This window comes from Chanodichthys erythropterus, chromosome 10 (genome assembly GCF_024489055.1).
Source record: "Chanodichthys erythropterus isolate Z2021 chromosome 10, ASM2448905v1, whole genome shotgun sequence".
Lineage (NCBI taxonomy): Eukaryota > Metazoa > Chordata > Actinopteri > Cypriniformes > Xenocyprididae > Chanodichthys > Chanodichthys erythropterus.
The window spans coordinates 40,654,030-40,672,195 of NC_090230.1; the positions used below are offsets into that span (position 1 = coordinate 40,654,030).

At 36.7% G+C, this 18,166-nt stretch overlaps 1 protein-coding gene across 1 annotated transcript in view; it reads right to left on the reverse strand.

Moving 5' to 3' along the window:
• Positions 1–4,158: 4,158 nt before the first annotated feature.
• The window catches only part of nbeaa (neurobeachin a), a 157,800-nt gene continuing 143,792 nt past the window's right edge, over positions 4,159–18,166 (reverse strand). Inside the window, exons 43-59 of the mRNA XM_067397734.1 lie at positions 17,875–17,992; positions 17,676–17,778; positions 16,001–16,116; positions 15,746–15,858; positions 15,243–15,383; positions 15,025–15,144; positions 14,789–14,941; positions 14,342–14,509; positions 12,340–12,429; positions 11,636–11,828; positions 11,476–11,547; positions 9,881–10,036; positions 9,622–9,792; positions 9,115–9,216; positions 8,006–8,202; positions 7,762–7,913; positions 4,159–5,988 (exon numbers count right to left, since the gene is read on the reverse strand). Coding sequence (XP_067253835.1) covers positions 5,898–5,988; positions 7,762–7,913; positions 8,006–8,202; positions 9,115–9,216; positions 9,622–9,792; positions 9,881–10,036; positions 11,476–11,547; positions 11,636–11,828; positions 12,340–12,429; positions 14,342–14,509; positions 14,789–14,941; positions 15,025–15,144; positions 15,243–15,383; positions 15,746–15,858; positions 16,001–16,116; positions 17,676–17,778; positions 17,875–17,992 — 2,256 coding nt within the window. The 3' untranslated portion in view covers positions 4,159–5,897. The remainder of the gene's footprint in view (positions 5,989–7,761; positions 7,914–8,005; positions 8,203–9,114; positions 9,217–9,621; positions 9,793–9,880; positions 10,037–11,475; positions 11,548–11,635; positions 11,829–12,339; positions 12,430–14,341; positions 14,510–14,788; positions 14,942–15,024; positions 15,145–15,242; positions 15,384–15,745; positions 15,859–16,000; positions 16,117–17,675; positions 17,779–17,874; positions 17,993–18,166) is intronic.

Sequence of the window (18,166 nt, forward strand, 5' to 3'; positions counted from 1 at the left end):
TGTTAGACCATTGCGCTAAAAATAATAGTTTTGTGCTTGCAGTTTTTTACAATCACTTTGCTATTTTCAGAACCTTGATATCATTTTTCAAAACTCTAGACACTAAACTCAAAACGGTTTTCACTTGAAACACAGGCTGTCTAAGGTTCAAAACATTGCATTGTGCATTCACATCTTTAAAGAAACCTTGCACTCGCACAATCATTGGTTCAAAATACAAATTTACTGTGAAATACCATTGAAACATAACTATAGATCACCCACATACAAGCAACCGATAGTTTCACTGTGTCATTGTTCGTACAATCATTAAATATTGTAGAACAAAATAGGTGATACAGGTTTCATTATGGTACTACATGTACAATAAATACATTTCTGTAAAAGTACTGCAGTAGTAGAGAGAATACTACAGACACAGTGGAATCATTGAACAAAGTTTGTAATATAGTGATGCAAAACACTACAGTACAATCACAACATAGGTTTATTTGAATCAAAGCAAAAATAATTAGCTATGAAATAGAAAAGACAGTGCTGTAAAACATCAAATGCAGTGTCCCTCAACTTGTTTGCTTGTACTGTAAGAAACAAAACAGGAGTGATTACTGTACTTCTACATTGTCATCAACTCTGTGTTGTGGATTTGGCCACAGGTTCTCATCTACATCGCAATGGATGTTTTCATTAGCCAAACATCTGGGAAAAAACCTTCGGGCATGGCAAATCCAGGCCTGACACTGGTCTGCTGTGATGTCATTGCAGGCGTCATCCATTACAAGGGCCTGCATCTATACAGTGCAGTACTGTCAATACTGTAAATAGTCTGAAAAGGTGGTACAGTATGTGGGGCCATGGACACAGTGTCTATTTTCCTATCAATTGATAGTTAGATCATTGTAAGGAAATGAATAGACACTCATTTGAAGTGTAATGTGTGAATTGCCTTTTGAAATAGCAGTACTTTGATGTTAAGTTGTGTCATATTGAACAGGTGACTTTTGTTGAATGAACAAATGATTGTTCTATGAAGTTTTATGTGTATTGTATCCAAGCAATTGAGAAAAGGGTTAGAGTTTTGAAAAATGAGTTTTGTGTCTAGAGTTGTGAAAAATGACATCAAGGTTCTGAAAATAGTAACAAAGTGGTTGTAAAAAACTGTTATATAGGAAAGGCACTTTCGATTTTGTTGTAAAAAATAAAAATAAAAATAAATAAACATGCAAAATGATGCTTGGCTTATTTGGGCTGTGATAAATCTCAATTCTTTCTCTGGTAGTCCATCATCTGTGCTCTTGCTGTTGTGGACATGTGTCCATCTTGGAGGCTGAGGAGAAATTCCTGTGAGGACCTGTCATTGACGCAAGGTACTGTAAGGATCCTACAAAGGAAAAAAAATGTTGAAACATGACATCCTGTCATTATTTATGAACCATTGTTTCTACCACTATGCAACTTTTGCTTTTTTATTTATTTTTATCAGTGAGCGGGAGCACTTTGACAGCAGGATAAAAAAAACAATTCGAGAAGAGTGGCAAGCCATAGGAGAGTCATCTACAGGAGTCATGCTGTTAAGAAATAAAAGTCATGGTGTTAATAAATATTTTTTTTGTGAACAACAATATTGTCTCTTTCTTTTAAATGACCCTTGGAATTTAAAAAAAAGGGTTAAATTGTGTTTGTCTTCATAAAATGCTATGTAGGACATGTAGCTGTATGACAACCAATTGTGAATTGTACAGCAGATATTTCATTTAGGATCCATATGATTACACAGTACTATATGTCTAATGGCCTAAATATGGTTAATATCTAAATGTAGCTTAATATAAATTCACAACATCATATGTCTGTCAGTCTCCTGTATATAAAAACAGTTTATAAATAAAGATAAATAATACATTTTACAGTAGGTCATAGGTCTGCAGCCTCCCCATATAGTGTTATTCGCCGTATTTCCTTCTCCCCCTACTGGACGCATGAGTTATAACAGGGGCGTAAAACTGCTTGGGGCGTAAAACTGCTTGGGGCGTATATCTACCGGCTCCAGGTCTGCAGCCTCCCCATATAGGAGTTTTTTTGGAAATTACCGTTGTAGTGAAGTGTAGAGCATGTGCTTGGGTTGAGGACCTGCTAACAAAAATTGCAATTTTTATATCAAACCACTATCACTTCTAGACATTCAATTCGGATTGTTATGTGTGTAAGACTATGTTTAGTTTGATGTTATGTAAAGAACAAATTAAAAATATCAATCATATGATTATTATATATATGTAATTCATCTATTTAAAAATAATTCATTACAAACAGTTTTCCTGGTGTTTCTTTTTTTTTTTCATAGCTGAGGTATTTTGCTTGCTTTAAAATAAACATCTCTTTTTTTAGGTTACTTTTTATATTAGAGTGTTTTTTGCTGCCATTGTTTTCCATGGATTTGCTTCTCAGTTCCATGCAATTTTAAGCTTTTCTTGGTTCATTCCATGTTTTACAGGCAACCTCTCTCATGCTAATTCAGATTTGCACAGTTGGTTTTAAATCAGTCTGGTTTATTTTAATTCAAGACTCCATAGTCCAGGTTTTAGTAATCTGTACTGTTTCAGAAAGCCCGAAACCACGATTAACTATTCTGGATCGAGGCCTATCCTGGTTTAATTTAAACCCTGTCCGGGAAGCTGCCGATCAAAGTTAATCTGTTTATCTGAAAATGTTGTTACCATTGTTGAGATCCATACGCTAAATCTTAATGCCTGTGTGAGTCTGCATGATCCTCTCAGAATCATTTCTGCGGAATGAAAAACTTTCAAAATATCAAAGCAAGATTTTATGCATTATCATAGGATTACAACACAATGAAAAGACTTCAACATTCAGAGCTCAGTGAATAAAGCCACTTTATGACAATAAAATTATCAACAACAACAAACCAAATCCATTTGATCAGTTTTTTTTCTTCTCAAAACTTTCTTAGTAGCAAATGTGCTTTAGAAACACACAGTTACAAACACTGGAGAAAACGTACAGTCAAAACAGCAACGGACTTACTGCAAAAGATTTGCATTTTAAAGAAAAGGTTTTATAATATTAATCCAGGAATTATCTGTAAAGAGCTTTTTTTTTTTGTAAAACATTTAAGAAAAAATAGTTTTTGTTTGAACAGCCACTTTTGTTAGTCAATTTAGCTCTAATTTTCAATTCAATTTTTTGACAAGGGCAGCAGGGACGTTCTGAGAACATTTTCAAATAAAATATGGTTCCCTAAATGTTCAGAGAACGTCTTGAATGTTCCCTGAAGGTCCACCAAATAACGTCCCCCAAACCTTAAAAGAACTCCACATCGTGACCCTCTCTGAACGTACTGGGAATGTTAGTAGATAACGTCCTTAACACCAGTGGGGACATTCTGAGAATGTTCTGGGAACGTAGTTTCTAGCAGGGTATAGGTGACCATACAGATCCAGTTCATTATATTAACGTTATGAGAACGTTAGATTCATGTTAGGATAACGTTCTGGGAACCAAATACTAACATTCTGGAAACGTTATATGCACATTATTAGAATGTTAGATGCACGTTAGCATGACGTTATACAAACCAAAAACTAACGTTCTGGAAACATATTAACGTTATGAGAATGTTAGATTCACATTAGAATAACGTTCTTGGAACCAAAAAACTTTCTGGGAACGTTAAGAAAACTTTCCTGGCTAACCAAAAACAAACCATAAAAACTAAGTTCTGGGAACCAAAAATTCTTAGCTGTGACGTTTTTGCAAGCCACAGTCACAACATGCTGGATTGTAAAAGATTAACCAATAAAATATATTGGACCAAATAAATATTTGTAAATGTAGTTTAAATTTGCAAAAACTTAGTTTGAGTTCTGATGTCTGCAAAGCTGTGTAAGCAACCCAAAACAACAGCAGGTATTTTCATTAAACTGTAATTGATATCACTAAATGCCATTAACATGAATGTATTCCTTTCGGACAAAACTGAAATCGATTCAAAATGGTTTCACAGTAAGCTATTGTGAAGCGGTTTGAACGCGTAGATCATAAAAAAGCAACAGTACCTGTTGAAATCAAGACTGCTGACACAAGTTGTTTAAGAAGTAAAAACACAAATACCTCAAAAAGATGTTTTGGCTTGTTTTATTGTAAATACGACAAAAAGGAAACAATTTTATTTTACAGTTATTGATCTATATATTGGCATGAATTAATATTTAAACATTTTGAGACACCTGTGAGATTCTGGCTTATTCAAGTTGCAGCAAATGCATGAAACAGCAGGTGGGGACTGAATTTAAAAATTACATCGGAATCTGAATAAATCATCCATGATTTACTTCCTGCCAATAAACTATTCCTCTCCTCTCCACAAACGATGCAGACAAATAAGATAAAATAATAAATTAAAATTATATGCAATCATCATGATCAGATACATCTTGCAAAATAAATGAACAAATGATATTTAGCAAATGTACAAATCAAATCAAATATACAGTACTGACCACTCACCTACACAGAGACAGACCTGCATGTTATGTATGCACCACTGTCTCATCTATATTCACATCCAATGGCCAATGACGAGGCAGATCAACAAATTATTTGCATAATTTATTCATTTTTCATTTCGGAACTCCGTTTAAGCTTCCAGCGGACTAGTAATTGCACCTCTGTAATAAAACGACTATATTTCAGTATCATAGTGTTGCTGATTGAAAAAATATTCTTCTCACTCTTTTCTCTCACACTTTTTAAAGAGGGGGATGAAAAAAAATGTCTCAGAATGCGTGTATGCGGATCTCAAATATCTTAATCCACGTGTTAAACTGCGTTTCTGCAGTCACTCTTGGCTACAAGGATATTGCTTACTGTGGCTGTGGTTGTACAACGTAATCATCACATATGATTATAATATTATTTAAATACAACAAACATCAATGCACAAATTATATAATGGAGAATGGGCCTAAATATGGTAGGAAACCAAAAAAATAAACCCAAAAAAAAAAAAAAAAAAAATCCTTATACATTGATAAATTATGGGAAGTTATCGGTGCAAAGTGTCTGATACAAAAACTTTAACATTAATATTTTTTTTTTCTCTCATAAATAATGAAACGTGTGAGTGAGGGAGGGTTTCTTTTTTTGTTGCTTTTTCTCCTCTTTATTTTCTTTTTATGGCCCGCTTACATGCCTGGCTTTCCTAACCATCACAATATTTACATATATGACAAAACAATTACCAAATATACAAAGAGGAAAGAGAAGCTTGTTTCCTGTCAGATCAGTTCACTTCCTCCCTGTGAATCGGCAGGCCTTCATCATCATTTCGTTGGAGCTACACAATATCTTACAGCAAGTCATTAATAAATTAAAGGTGATGGGATCTTCCGTAATAGAGAGCAAGCGGGAAGTATGATTTTTATCCCCTTGCTGTGAGGAACTGCGCTGTTGCAGTTTGTATTTACAAAGATTAAGTTCACCGCTGCGTCTTAATCTCATCCCAGAACCCCTCCCTCCCTCAACCCTCCCAAAAAAACTGTTTTGTTGGTGGTTTATCTCAAAGCCTCTTCTGCAGGGAACTGCGGTACAGTCCATCCAGTCCTGCTGTCCTCCTGGCTTCGATCCTTTACGAAGATCTTTGCAGACAAAAGGACTTTAGGCAACTCATCATAGTATGTGGGGAGTGAAGGACAACCCTAAAGGTCTAAGTAACGTTAGAGATATGTCTTGTTTTCATCTGGGTTTAACTCCACCCTGAACTTACAGGGACACCATCAACTGTCTAGCAGGAAATCAACTCGACCTTTCTCACTGCTTCATCTGCGAGCCCTAAACAAGGTCCCTCTCTCCTCCTGTCTCTGTCTCTCTGTTCTGTCTCAGTATCTGTTCTGATGTTCGTAGTGCCATCGATTGAAATCAATGTTAAACGCCACAATGCTGCCCGACGCCATCCCGGTGATCAAAGTCCTGCAAATATATAAAAAATACAATCATTTAAAAAATTATAAATTTACATAACATACATACATAAATAGATTATATCATGCATATATTTATCATTAAATCATTAGTGTGTGTATGTACTCAGCATACATGCATTATACACACAATATATTATGTGCATATGTACAGTGCACAGCATAAATGAGTACACCTCCTCTGAACAAATACAAAAGTTGTATTTTCTTTATGATCACTAACACAATTCAAGGAGAGATGGCAAAACTAAAATGTATTAAACAAATACATAATAAAAACTGAGAAATATATGTCATTAACAGCAAATTAGCCAATTTAGTTTAAATTAAGGATTGCAGAAATGAGTACACCCTATTAATTCAACAAATGTATAATATTCTAGTACTTACTATGCCCTCCATAATTTTGAATCTAATGCTCTGACCCTTCTTGACACAGAGTGTACAAGTTCATGACAAATTGTCACATCTGTCCTGTTTAACTCCTGGATGATGAGCTCCTTAAATGCCCTGATCTTTAATGGGGAGTGTTGATCTACTCGTCTCTACAGAATCCCCCACAGGTGCTCAAGAGTGTTAAGATTGAGTGCAATACATGTCCGCAGAAGGATTTTCACCTTGGGAAAATGCATATCCTCAATGTCATGTTGAAAAAATGCCCAACAATGCAAGGAATGAGGAAAGGGTAACATCTTCTGTTTCAAGTTTGTGTATTAAATTACACGGTGGTGTGTGAATTCATGACAGCATTGATAAAGCACAACTCCCTCACACCTTCAGCACTCATACATTTACTACCACTGAACTTTACTGTGGGAACCAGGCACTTCTCACTGTACTCCTCCTCTAGCAACACCATAACATTTTGGATGCTGTTAGATACAAAATGATTGATTTGGTCTCATGAGACCAGAGTATTGATTCCCAGAATCTATATTTTGTAAATATGGGCTTTGGAAATGGCTAACTGACTTTATTGTGCTTTGGCTACAGTAGGTAGTTCCAGTGAGAACAACAACCGTGCATGTCATTTCTGCATCTTACTCTGTGAGATAAACAGTCACTCTTTTCATAGCTTTTGCTGGCTCTGAGACACTCGCTTGGTATTTCTCCTGCTCTTTGTCTAGCAAAAAAAAAAAAAAAAAAAAAAAATCCCTCATCACTAAATGAAAGCTTAAAATGAAGGCCTGATTATTTCAGGGGCCTTGTCACAAGTCCATTGTTTTTGAATTTCTGTGTTACTTCTGCTATATTTTCACACTTAAAACAATGATTTGGTAATCCTCTTTTTTCCTGACAGTTCTCTCCCAAGTGCTTCCATTGTTGTCAGCATTAAGTCTGAGAATGATTCAGTGGGCTATATAACACTTTTAATTGTCAAGAAATTACTTCTCTTTAAATGTTTTGGTTCAGGCTTACTTACCTGTTGATCAAACATTGCCTTAAACTTACACCAGAAATTTTTTATTTCGTTTTATTTAGTAACTTTTAGGAGGGTGTACTCATTTCTGCTACACAAGATTTTCTTATCGAGGTGATAAAATGTTATTTTCCTGAATAATTTTGACATGCTTCTTTGGTAATTGATTAAGCAGACTTGCTGGAACATTATATCTCTAAAGAACCCTAACATGTCTTCTAAGTAATTGAGCAATTGCAGAAGTTTCAGAGGGAGTGTACTCATTTATGCTGTGCACTGTATAGATCATGAAACATTTGAATGTTGTCATCCTGGCATTCATTTTAGTACAGGTGTGCTCACCTCTGGTCATGGGATAGGTCCATAGCCCTGATGCCTGCATCACATCCGGGGTAAATATACAGCTGCTTAAAGTCACAGGCCTGCCAGACTTCAACAACACCGTTATCACCTCCTGTTACCAAGTTCTGACCGTCACTGCTCAACAGAATGGCCTGGGGGAAAATGAAGTTAAGATAAATATAGAGACTGTTTTGCATGAATGTATTTTTTTCTGTTTAAACATGTACTGTATGTCTCCTCTTACACGTGTGGAGTCATTGATCTCCATCTGTGCCAGGAGTTTTCCATTAATGCTGAAGTTACAGAAGTGTCCTCTCTCATAGTAGATGATACAGTGGCCCTCACTGGACACAGAGATCAGGCGGGGCTGGAGGCAGTTTTCGGGGCCCTCGAGGGCCCGCAGTAAATCTCCTGTGATGGTGTGCACCAAACATGGCCCCTCTGTAAAACAAAACATCAAGAACTGTCAATTCTGTCATTAGACAGCAAACTCAGACATTTAAGATGTACAAAGCAGATTCCAAAAAAGTTGGGACACTGTACAAATTGTGAATAAAAAAGGAATGCAATAATTTACAAATTTCATAAACTTATATTGTATTCACAATAGAATATAGATAACATATAACATATACGAAAAGATAGAGACATTTTGAAATGTCATGCAAAATATTGGCTCATTTTGGATTTCATGAGAGCTACACATTCCAAAAAAGTTGGGACAGGTATCAATAAGAGGCCAGAAAAGTTAAATGTACATATAAGGAACAGCTGGAGGATCAATTTGCAACTTATTAGGTCAATTGGCAACATGATTGGGTATAAATAGAGCCTCTCAGAGTGGCAGTGTCTCTCAGAAGTCAAGATGGGCAGAGGATCATCAATTCCCCCAATGCTGTGGCAAAAAATAGTGGAGCAATATAAGAAAGGAGTTTCTCAGAGAAAAATTGCAAAGAGTTTGAAGTTATCATCAGGGTTCCCACTCTTTCATGAACACCAGATTCAAGGACTTTCAAGGACTTTTTCAAGCACCATTTATTTTATATCAAGCACCTATCAAATTCACATTACATATGGAACGTCATGAAAGACCTCTTACAATACATAACATTTTAATCCTCCTATTAAGAGGTCCAAATCATTTGTACATTCATTTTGGAAATATATTAAAACCGTTTGCAGCTTTCTTATCCCTCATGTTAACAATTAATATAAACTAATGTGTTTATATATATATATATTATATATATATATATATATATATATATATATATATATATATATAAAATTCTCTTGCAAACCAATACTAGTCTGAAAATAGCTCATTTCAGATAAGCTAATATTCAGACTGACCTTTGGCCCCACTGATGACGAGTCCCAGTTCAGCACACACTGACACACACACCACCTCATGGTCATGGCCTGTCAGAACCGCTCTAGGTGCTGGATAATCACCTACAAAACAACAGAAGGTCAGGCTATCTTAAAAATCTCTATTAAGAGCCACATAATTAAAACTCATTAACTGTGGATGAGATAAAGAAGGTATGCAAGTATGCAACAAAAAAAGGAATAATGAGGAGAAAAAATTAAACATGTTTGTTCATATATTTAGAAAGAACTTTAGAAGTCAAATAAATATTAAAATATGTCATATGTACGTGAAATCATATACACTACTTTATAAATCAAATTTAAAATGATATGAAAATAAAGTTATTTTAAATCATAAGAATATTTTAGTATATTACTGTTTTTATTGTATTTTTGATCAAATGCTGCCTTGGTGAACATGGATTTGTGTTAATCAAATCAATGCTCATGTGCACTGGCTCATTTGGTTAAAAGCATTGTGCTCACTGTTGTTGGGATTGTCTCCGATGATGTGGTGTCGTCCGCTCCAGTACCACAGCAGAAGGGTTGCGTCTCGTGAGCCGGAGACGATGTAACAATCCCCCCCAATGTAGGACTCAGATCGCGCAAGACAAGTCACCACATCCCAGTGGCCAAACACGATCTGAGTCAGCTTCCCTGAATGAGGAGTGATCAGGTCAGCACAAAGAGTGAAAGCATTTTATATGTGTTACTTGACATACAAAATCACAAAAGACACACGCACCTGTTTCGGTGGAGTAAACACGGAAACTCTTGTCCCAGAAACCACACGCCAGGATGTAGCGGTTGTCAGCTGTCACCACAAAGCAGTGCGTGTTGATCTGGATGCTTTGATCCACCAAATCTGTGATCTGCCTTTTACTAATGCCAGAGTTATTGGCTGGGAAAGAAAACACAGGCCAGGTGTGAATATTGAAAAAAAAAGTCTGTTTTGAGTTTAAAGCAAAGTCACTTTCAAGGAAAGTCTGTTCACTCGCCAGCTATTTTGGGCAAGTCCCATCTATTTGAATGGGGAAATTCTCAAATCTCAAAAACTGCTTGACACACTCAGATTTAAACTACATATTTCAAACAGGCAAAAAAGTCTGAGACGAAGTGTTCCACAAATGTTGTTACTTACAGTTGCAAGAATGTGAACCACTTGCAGAATCTGTGAAAATGTTAATAATTTTAACAAAATAAGGGAGATTATACAAAATGCATGTTATTTTTTATTTAGTACTGTCCTGAATAAGATATTTTACATAAAAGATGTTTACATATAATCCACAAGACAAAAATAGCTGAATTTATTAAAATAACCCCATTCATAAGTATGTGAACCATTTATTCTCAATACTGTGTGTGGTCACCTGATGATCCACGACTGTTTTTTTGTTTTGTGATGGTTGTTCATAAGTACCTTGTTTGTCCTGAGCAGTTAAACTGAGCTCTGTTCTTCAGAAAAAATCTCCAGGTCCTGCAGATTCTTCAGTTTTCCCCCCCGACTCTTAATGCATCGTGTTTCCTTCTGGAGCATCAGTGAATGTTTGAACCTTTTATAATAGTTGTGTTTGAGTCCCCATGTGAAAAGATGGATCTCAAAATCCTTCAGTCACTGTTGTAAAAGGTTCAAATATGCAAAAGATGGTAGAAAACTGAAGAATGTGGGACCTGGAGATTTTTTCTGAAGGACAGAGCTCAGTTTAACTGCTCAGAATAAACAAGGGACTCATGAAGAACCATCACAAAACAAAAAAAAAACAGTCGTAAATCATCCAGGTAATGAAACGCAGTATTAAGAATCAATGGTTCACAAACTTTTGAACTGGGTCATTTTAATAAATTCAGCTATTTTTTTTTCGTCTTATGGATTATATGTAAACACCTTTTATGTAAAATATCTTACTCAGGACAGTACTAAATAAAAAATAACATGCATTTTGTATGATCTCTCTTATTTTGTTAAAATTTTGTCTCACATTTCCACAGATTCTGCAAGTGGTTCACATACTTATTCTTGCAACTGTATGTTAAAAAGCATATATTTCAGGTTGGATGAGCCAATGCGCTTGTGTAGTCCTAAGCATGTGTCTCAGGAACCAGAGCTTCTAACAGCAGCTGCAGTGACGTCATTCTTTTACTTAGAAGAGAGGACTTATTCTGCCATAATGCACATTGCACTTTCTCCCATTCATAATATGAGTATACCATCACTGTATATCTAAAGTCTTTGGTTTAAAGACGCAAACAAGCTTCATCTGTCTATCAACTATTTCAGAACTGTCCGTAGTGATGTAAAAAGTAAAAACACATGGACACATGATCTGAGAAACTCACCAATCAGAGAGTCCATCTCAATAGGGAGGTGATGAGCCTGTTCTAAAGAATATCCCGGAGCACCTCTGAGACCTGGACAAAACATACAATTAATCTTGTGAAAAAACCAGCTCAGAACAATAATAAAGATCCTCAGATGAACTGTTACACTGTGGCTCACCGACTGTGTTGTGCCAGCGGTTGACGGCGAACAGCCGGCTGCATGTGACCGTGACCGCAGCAGGAATGCTGAGGTGAGGCAGCGTGTTGGCCGCCACGTGCGTGACGGGAGAGTTGGAGGGGAATTTTAGCACCATGATTACATCTTGCTGCATCTGGTCCTTGAACATCAGAGGACTCTGAGGAAGGAAACACTGATGAGCAGAAGAGAGAAAGAGGAGCAGGAACAGGAAGGAAGGAAGAAGAAGAAGAGGAAAAACAGGGAAGTAAAAGGAGAGAGGAAGGGACAGGGAATTAGAAAGGTAAGTTACAATGGAGCAAACAAGGTGAAAATCACAGGGCAGGATTGTGGGTAAGGATATAGTTCAGGATCAGTTTTGGGTTGGTTTGGACTGTCAGGAAGGGGAGGAGTTTGGGTGATGATGTGTATAACATCCAACCCTAGACAGCCTTGCTCGGTGTAAATCCGTGTCCTAACCACATCTACTGTGCGATAATCTGAATTTTATGTACTACCTGCTAGTGATTTAGTCGCTTCTTGGCAGCATTTCGCATTTATGAGGCCATACAAATTTGGTGCATCGCACACAGTGTAATACTGATCTACATAAAAGGTATGTAATAAAGACAAATCATGATAGAAGAGATGTAATATAGATCTCAATAAAAGAGCTGTCTCAAAAAAGACTATGAAAAAAGTCTCACCAGGTGCATGGCGGAGCTGCGTGGAGGGTGAGGCTCTATTAACAGCTGTGATGGAGCCTGTCCAAATGATTGAATTTGAGCCTCCATGGTCTACAGAGATGACAAAAGAGACAAAACAAGCTGTTAAGTCTTTAGTTGAGCTGCCTCGCATCAGACAGACATGGAAAAACAAGTAGAGCACTGCTGTCAGCATGCTGCGTTTAGAAATGAAATGCATATTCACTCATTTTGGACAGAGGAGAGAAGGACATTGACAGGGACACCATTAAAGACTGATGATCATGATTGATCTTTTTTACTAATATTCTATTGGTTCTAATATCAGCACTGCACTATTGTGTTAAACAGGAAACAATGGTGTTCACAGGTAAATTAGTTCAATATTTTAATTTGTTTAATAACAGTAATGTTTAATAACAAAATAATATTTTAATTTTATATGAATTGTTTAATAAATTATTAGACTTTTTGAGGTGTTAAAAAATAAATTAACTATTACCATTAAGAATTTTGTCAATGACATTAAGCATTTTAAGAATAATAATTATTACTATTGAATAGTTGCAGTTGCGAGATCTGCTTGGTTACAAACATTCTTCCAAATATATTCCTTTGTGTTCAGCAGAACAAAGAAATGTATACAGGTTTGGAACAACTTGACGGTGAGTAAATGATAACAGAATTTTGATTTTTGGATGAAATATACCTTCAATGATGGAGATTTATTATCGACGACTTTAATGCAGGTTACATCGTTAGGCCAGTAGGTGGCAGCAAGGGACTGACTTTAAGAGTAAGTTAGTAGATTTTCATTAAAGGTGCCCAAGAATGCTTTTTCACAAGATGTAATATAAGTCTAAGGTGTCACCTGAATGTGTCTGAAGTTTCAGCTCAAAATACCCCATAGATTTTTTTAATACATTTTTTTAACTGCCTATTTTGGGGCATCATTAACTACACTGATTTTGGCAGCGCGCCGCCCCTTTAATTCGCCTGCTCCCTGCCACATGAGCTCTCGACTATAATACAGTGCATTTACAAAGTTCACACAGCTAATATAACCCTCAAATGGATCTTTACAAGATGTTCATCATGAATGCTGTATGCATGCTTCAAATTATGTGAGTAAAGTATTTATTTTGATGTTTACGTTTGATTCTGTATGAGTTTGAGGCTATGCTCTGTGGCTAACGGCTAATGCTACACTGTTATTATTGCTCCATCTGACATTTTTCGCTGTCGTTCTTGCTTACCTTGTCTGTGCACAGATCCAGATGTTAAAACTGCCTTTCCTTATCTAATGCCTTGAACATGGGCTGGCATATATGCAAATATTGGGGTCATACATATTAATGATCCCTACTGTTACATAACAGTCGGTGTTATGTTGAGATCCGCGTGTTTTCTGGAAGTCTTTTAAACAAATGAGATTTACATAAGAAGGAGGAAGCAATGGGGTTTGAAACTCAATGTATGTCTTTTCCATGTACTGAACTCTTGTTATTTAACTATGCCAAGGTAAATTCAAATTCTGATTCTAGGGCACCTTTAAATTTATTCTAGAAGGAAGCAAGGATGTAAACAAGTTAATTATTTTAACTTTGAACAATACCTTATAATGCGCAACTGAAAAATAAAATAACTCATCATATACTTAATATCAATGTCATAGCCATGCTAAATGTCTCTATCTCAGAGTTAATTTTGCGTGAAAAGATTGAATGTGTGTTTTTTTTTTTTTTTAATTAAACAATAAGTTCATATATATTGTATTTCAATAATTCAAGCACTTTTAAAGTACCTCTTTCATATGGCTGTTTTCAATGGCTTTCTGTTGAAATCACTTAAATTTCAAATTCAAGTACTTCATGCACTTTAGGTCAATGTCTGATAGAAACTCATCAACAACAGCTAAATGTCATTCACACAAGTAGAACAAGTTCCTAGATCAATAACCTCAGTTGAATCAATGCTCACTGACCTCTGAGACGAGGGGTCTTACCTCTCTGAGCTGGGGGTCGGTGATGGTGTCCAAGTTCACGGAGCCCTCATAAGACAGGTAATGGAAAACATTGAGAGCCCTAATGGCCTCCGGGCCTCTCTGCTTGTAGCCGAAGATAAGATCGATCCACTGGTGCAACTGACAGGACACAAATTCACTCTCCAGCGCCTGACATGGCAGAGGACAACAGGGTTAATACGAGGAACAATCAGGGCTTCGAAAAGAAATTACTAGCCTTGTAAAGGCTGCACGAGTTTCAAAGTTTATTTCTTTTCTCTATAAACTAGAGAGGCTCTATTCAGGGAACTGGCCACATCTGACTGATTCTTGACACATTTGAGAAAACTGGCTGAATTGGACTATTTATCCTAATGGCAGTTGAAAAAACACATTAAAGTGGACCAAACAAAGGTGCTTAAATACACTCATAATCTTTCCATCCCTCACCATCCTGTTAATGCGAACAAAATCCTCTGGTTTTTTGGCCCAGACTGGTAGTTCCACGTCACACACGGTTGTCCTGTCCTCTCTCAACCCCAGGTCATATCCGCTGCTGTTCACAAACATCTCAGGGAGGTAGTAGAACTCAGGGATCAATTCCTGTCATACAAACAAACATGTTGACTTCATAGCACAGAAATACAATCAGTTACAGCACCATTTTATCTCAAACTTTAGCTCACCCTAACATCGGACGTGTCCCTCTGGCAACTTCGCCAAGAGCGTGCGATGCCAGAAAACGTCCGGTCGGGATGGTCGAACTTGTTGTTATTACAATTCAAGAAAAATGTGGTGAATGGTTCCTGCGCGATTGAAAAAGTGGGTTAGGGTTTAGGGTACAATCAAGATTTTGAAGTTATGAGAGACAATACAATAAAAATGGACTATAATGAGTACTTACTATCCTGACGAGCCAGAAGAGAGTGGACGCCGCAGTGGAGTAGAGTGATGTGTAATGATGGGGCGGAGTTCCGTCATCCTCCCATGTCTCATAGCGTTCGGCATAGAACACGGCTCGCTTTGGATTCAGGGCTCCAATTGGCTACATTAACAGGAAAGAGAGAATTCTGTTATTATATTAACCAAATGACAAAAAAAGAAGAAAAAACAAACAAACAAACAAACTATGGCTCACTTTGGATTCAGGGCTCTGTATGTTGGGTATGCTGTTATATTTAAAGTGTTATATTTATTTTATGTACAGTAGAATTTAAATGTTTGGAGTCAGTAAACTAATAAGATTTGATTCAATTAAATTAAAATGACTAAAACAAACAGTGGGCTCCAAAAATCACTATAAATTTGATTCAAATTTGATTCAACTATTTTAATACAATTCATACTAAATTCTGGGTGAGTTGTGTAGCTTTAAATTAGTTATGGTAAAAGACAGGAGTGGCACACCTTTGAGAGATCCCGGAAATTCCCAGGCAAGGTAAGATCCAGGTCCTCTGACTCGTAGTTAGTCAGGACCCAGGGGAAGACAGGATACTGGTTCAGATCATTATAGGTCCTCCCTGCAAACAAATATCAACAGGGTGTTGTGTATGAGCATATAACTCATATATCACTATTAGATTCATTATATCGCTTATAGTGATAAAACTATTAGCTGCAATCGTAGGAAACTTATTTCTGCAGAAAAGAAAACAATTGTACCTGCAATAGTGTTGAGGAACATGAGATACTCAAAATTTGAAATCTCCCTCCGCTGCCACCTCTGAGTCATGTTAGATGATTTAAAGAGCTGTCTTGGGGTTGCCAGAGAGATCCGTCTATGGGAGAAACAGCAAAATAACAAGGACAATCAGTTAGCATAGGCTAATAACACATTTACTATTAGTGTTGTCAAAAATACTGACTTGCTACTGAAACTTAAAAAAATGTGACGTTAGTAGCATGCACCCCTAGCATTTTGAGCGCTGTGGAACGGATTCTTAAACACCTCTGATTGGCCATTGTGTTCAGGCTTTCAATAGGTTGCTTGCAATCACGTGGTTCTGGTGATGCGCGAAATACCAGTGGAGGGCAAGCAGTGAAAATTAGAATGGAAGAGATGGAGAAAAGTGCTTTCTGTGCTGGTTTAGAAAAGTATAAACAGAAAATCACAACATATGTTGGACGTGATCTTTATGTTATGAAGAGGAGCGACTTTTCCACTGAATTGAAAGACTTTCCTGCCATCTAGTCTGGGTTTGTTTATATCTCGCTGCCTTTCTGCTAGTGAAGTTAGGGCAGTATTTTGATTTTCTGTCGTAATTGTGAAAAATGTCGACATTGTCGGTCATTATGCTGAATCGAGAATTGCAACAGGAGCTCACATCATCTTTCAAAGAAAAATCCTGACGGTGTAATACAATTGTTGCCTTTTATACGTGTAAAAACACAGTAAGGGAAGCAAGTTGAGGTGACGGGAAGACGCCGTATATCTAATCTAATAATGTCACTGATTTAACCCACTCCCTATCATTCAATAAAATAATCACATATAGCTGAGTGTTTTTCAAAGTGTTGTCTTTGTTGTTGAATCGACTTCTGTCAGCTTGTTAAACATTTATTTATTTGGACATTTTCTACCATATGATGGCTGAAGCAGCAGCGCGTGACACTGTTCTCATGGTAACCAGATCAACATTGTGAACGGAATACTACAAAACTTAAGCGTAAACACCAAATTATCATTCAATGGGATAAAATAGCTTCTCTTCCCTGCAAACGATACCATGAAGAATGTGGATATTTAACCAAGTCAAAAACAAATAAGGTAAGCAGGTATCCATATTCATTTCAGTATCAGCAGACGCAAAACGCTATTAAAAGGCGACAACTTTAAAAGGTAAAAAATGATATAAGTTATAAAAAATGGTAAAAGTTATGTAAATGATATAAACACCTTCTGGCTTCTCGATTTTATCAATTTGAGCAACCATATATGACGCAAAACATACGAATTTTGAGTTTTTGATAGGATTCCTATATAGAAAAATCACTCCCTGCCCACCAGACTCATTCGCGCTGCTGCTGTGACGTCATGTGCAAACAACCTATTGGCTACAATGATCAACGCTTCAAAAACATGTTGTAAATAGACATCTTTGACGCTCTTCAACAGGCAAAATGCTAGGGGGAAATGCTACTAATGTCACATTTTTAAAGTTTCAGTAGCGACTTGGTACCAAAGTCGGTAGTTTTGATAACACTATTATGTACTATTAATTACTATTAATTAACGTTACTATTAATTAAACATTTAGTCAAATAACAACCACTCCTAAACTGATCTCATGTCACAGAGCCAGTTTAAATTTTAAAAAGCCAGCATCAAAGACCTTACCTAGCCTGAGGGAGGCCATAGCTGGTGCCAACGCCGACCCGAGGTAAACTGTACACTACCTTCTTTACTGTGGCCTGATCCGGAAAGTTGAACATGACGGATGCTGTGGAGATGATATGATGAAAAAAAAAAAGTGTTATTTGAAAACCTTGAATCAAACATCAATTTGACATTGCTGTTTGGCATGTTGGCATCTTACTCCTGTTGGCCATGAAGACCTCTAAACCAGTATTTTGGAGCAGGTAGCGTCTGGAAAAAACTGCTCTGATCTCACTGAACATCCACTTCCCATGCAGACCCTCAGTATACGCCAACACCTGACAAACACACAAGCACAGCATTTAGATACAAACAAACAAACTGTAGTTAGCAGAGAAGACAGTGTTTGAGACAATAGCTACAGCAATGTATGATTATGAAATTCTGACTGGATAATATTCCTGACAACTGATAAAATCTTCAATAATTCTGTGTAAAAAAAAAAAAAAAGT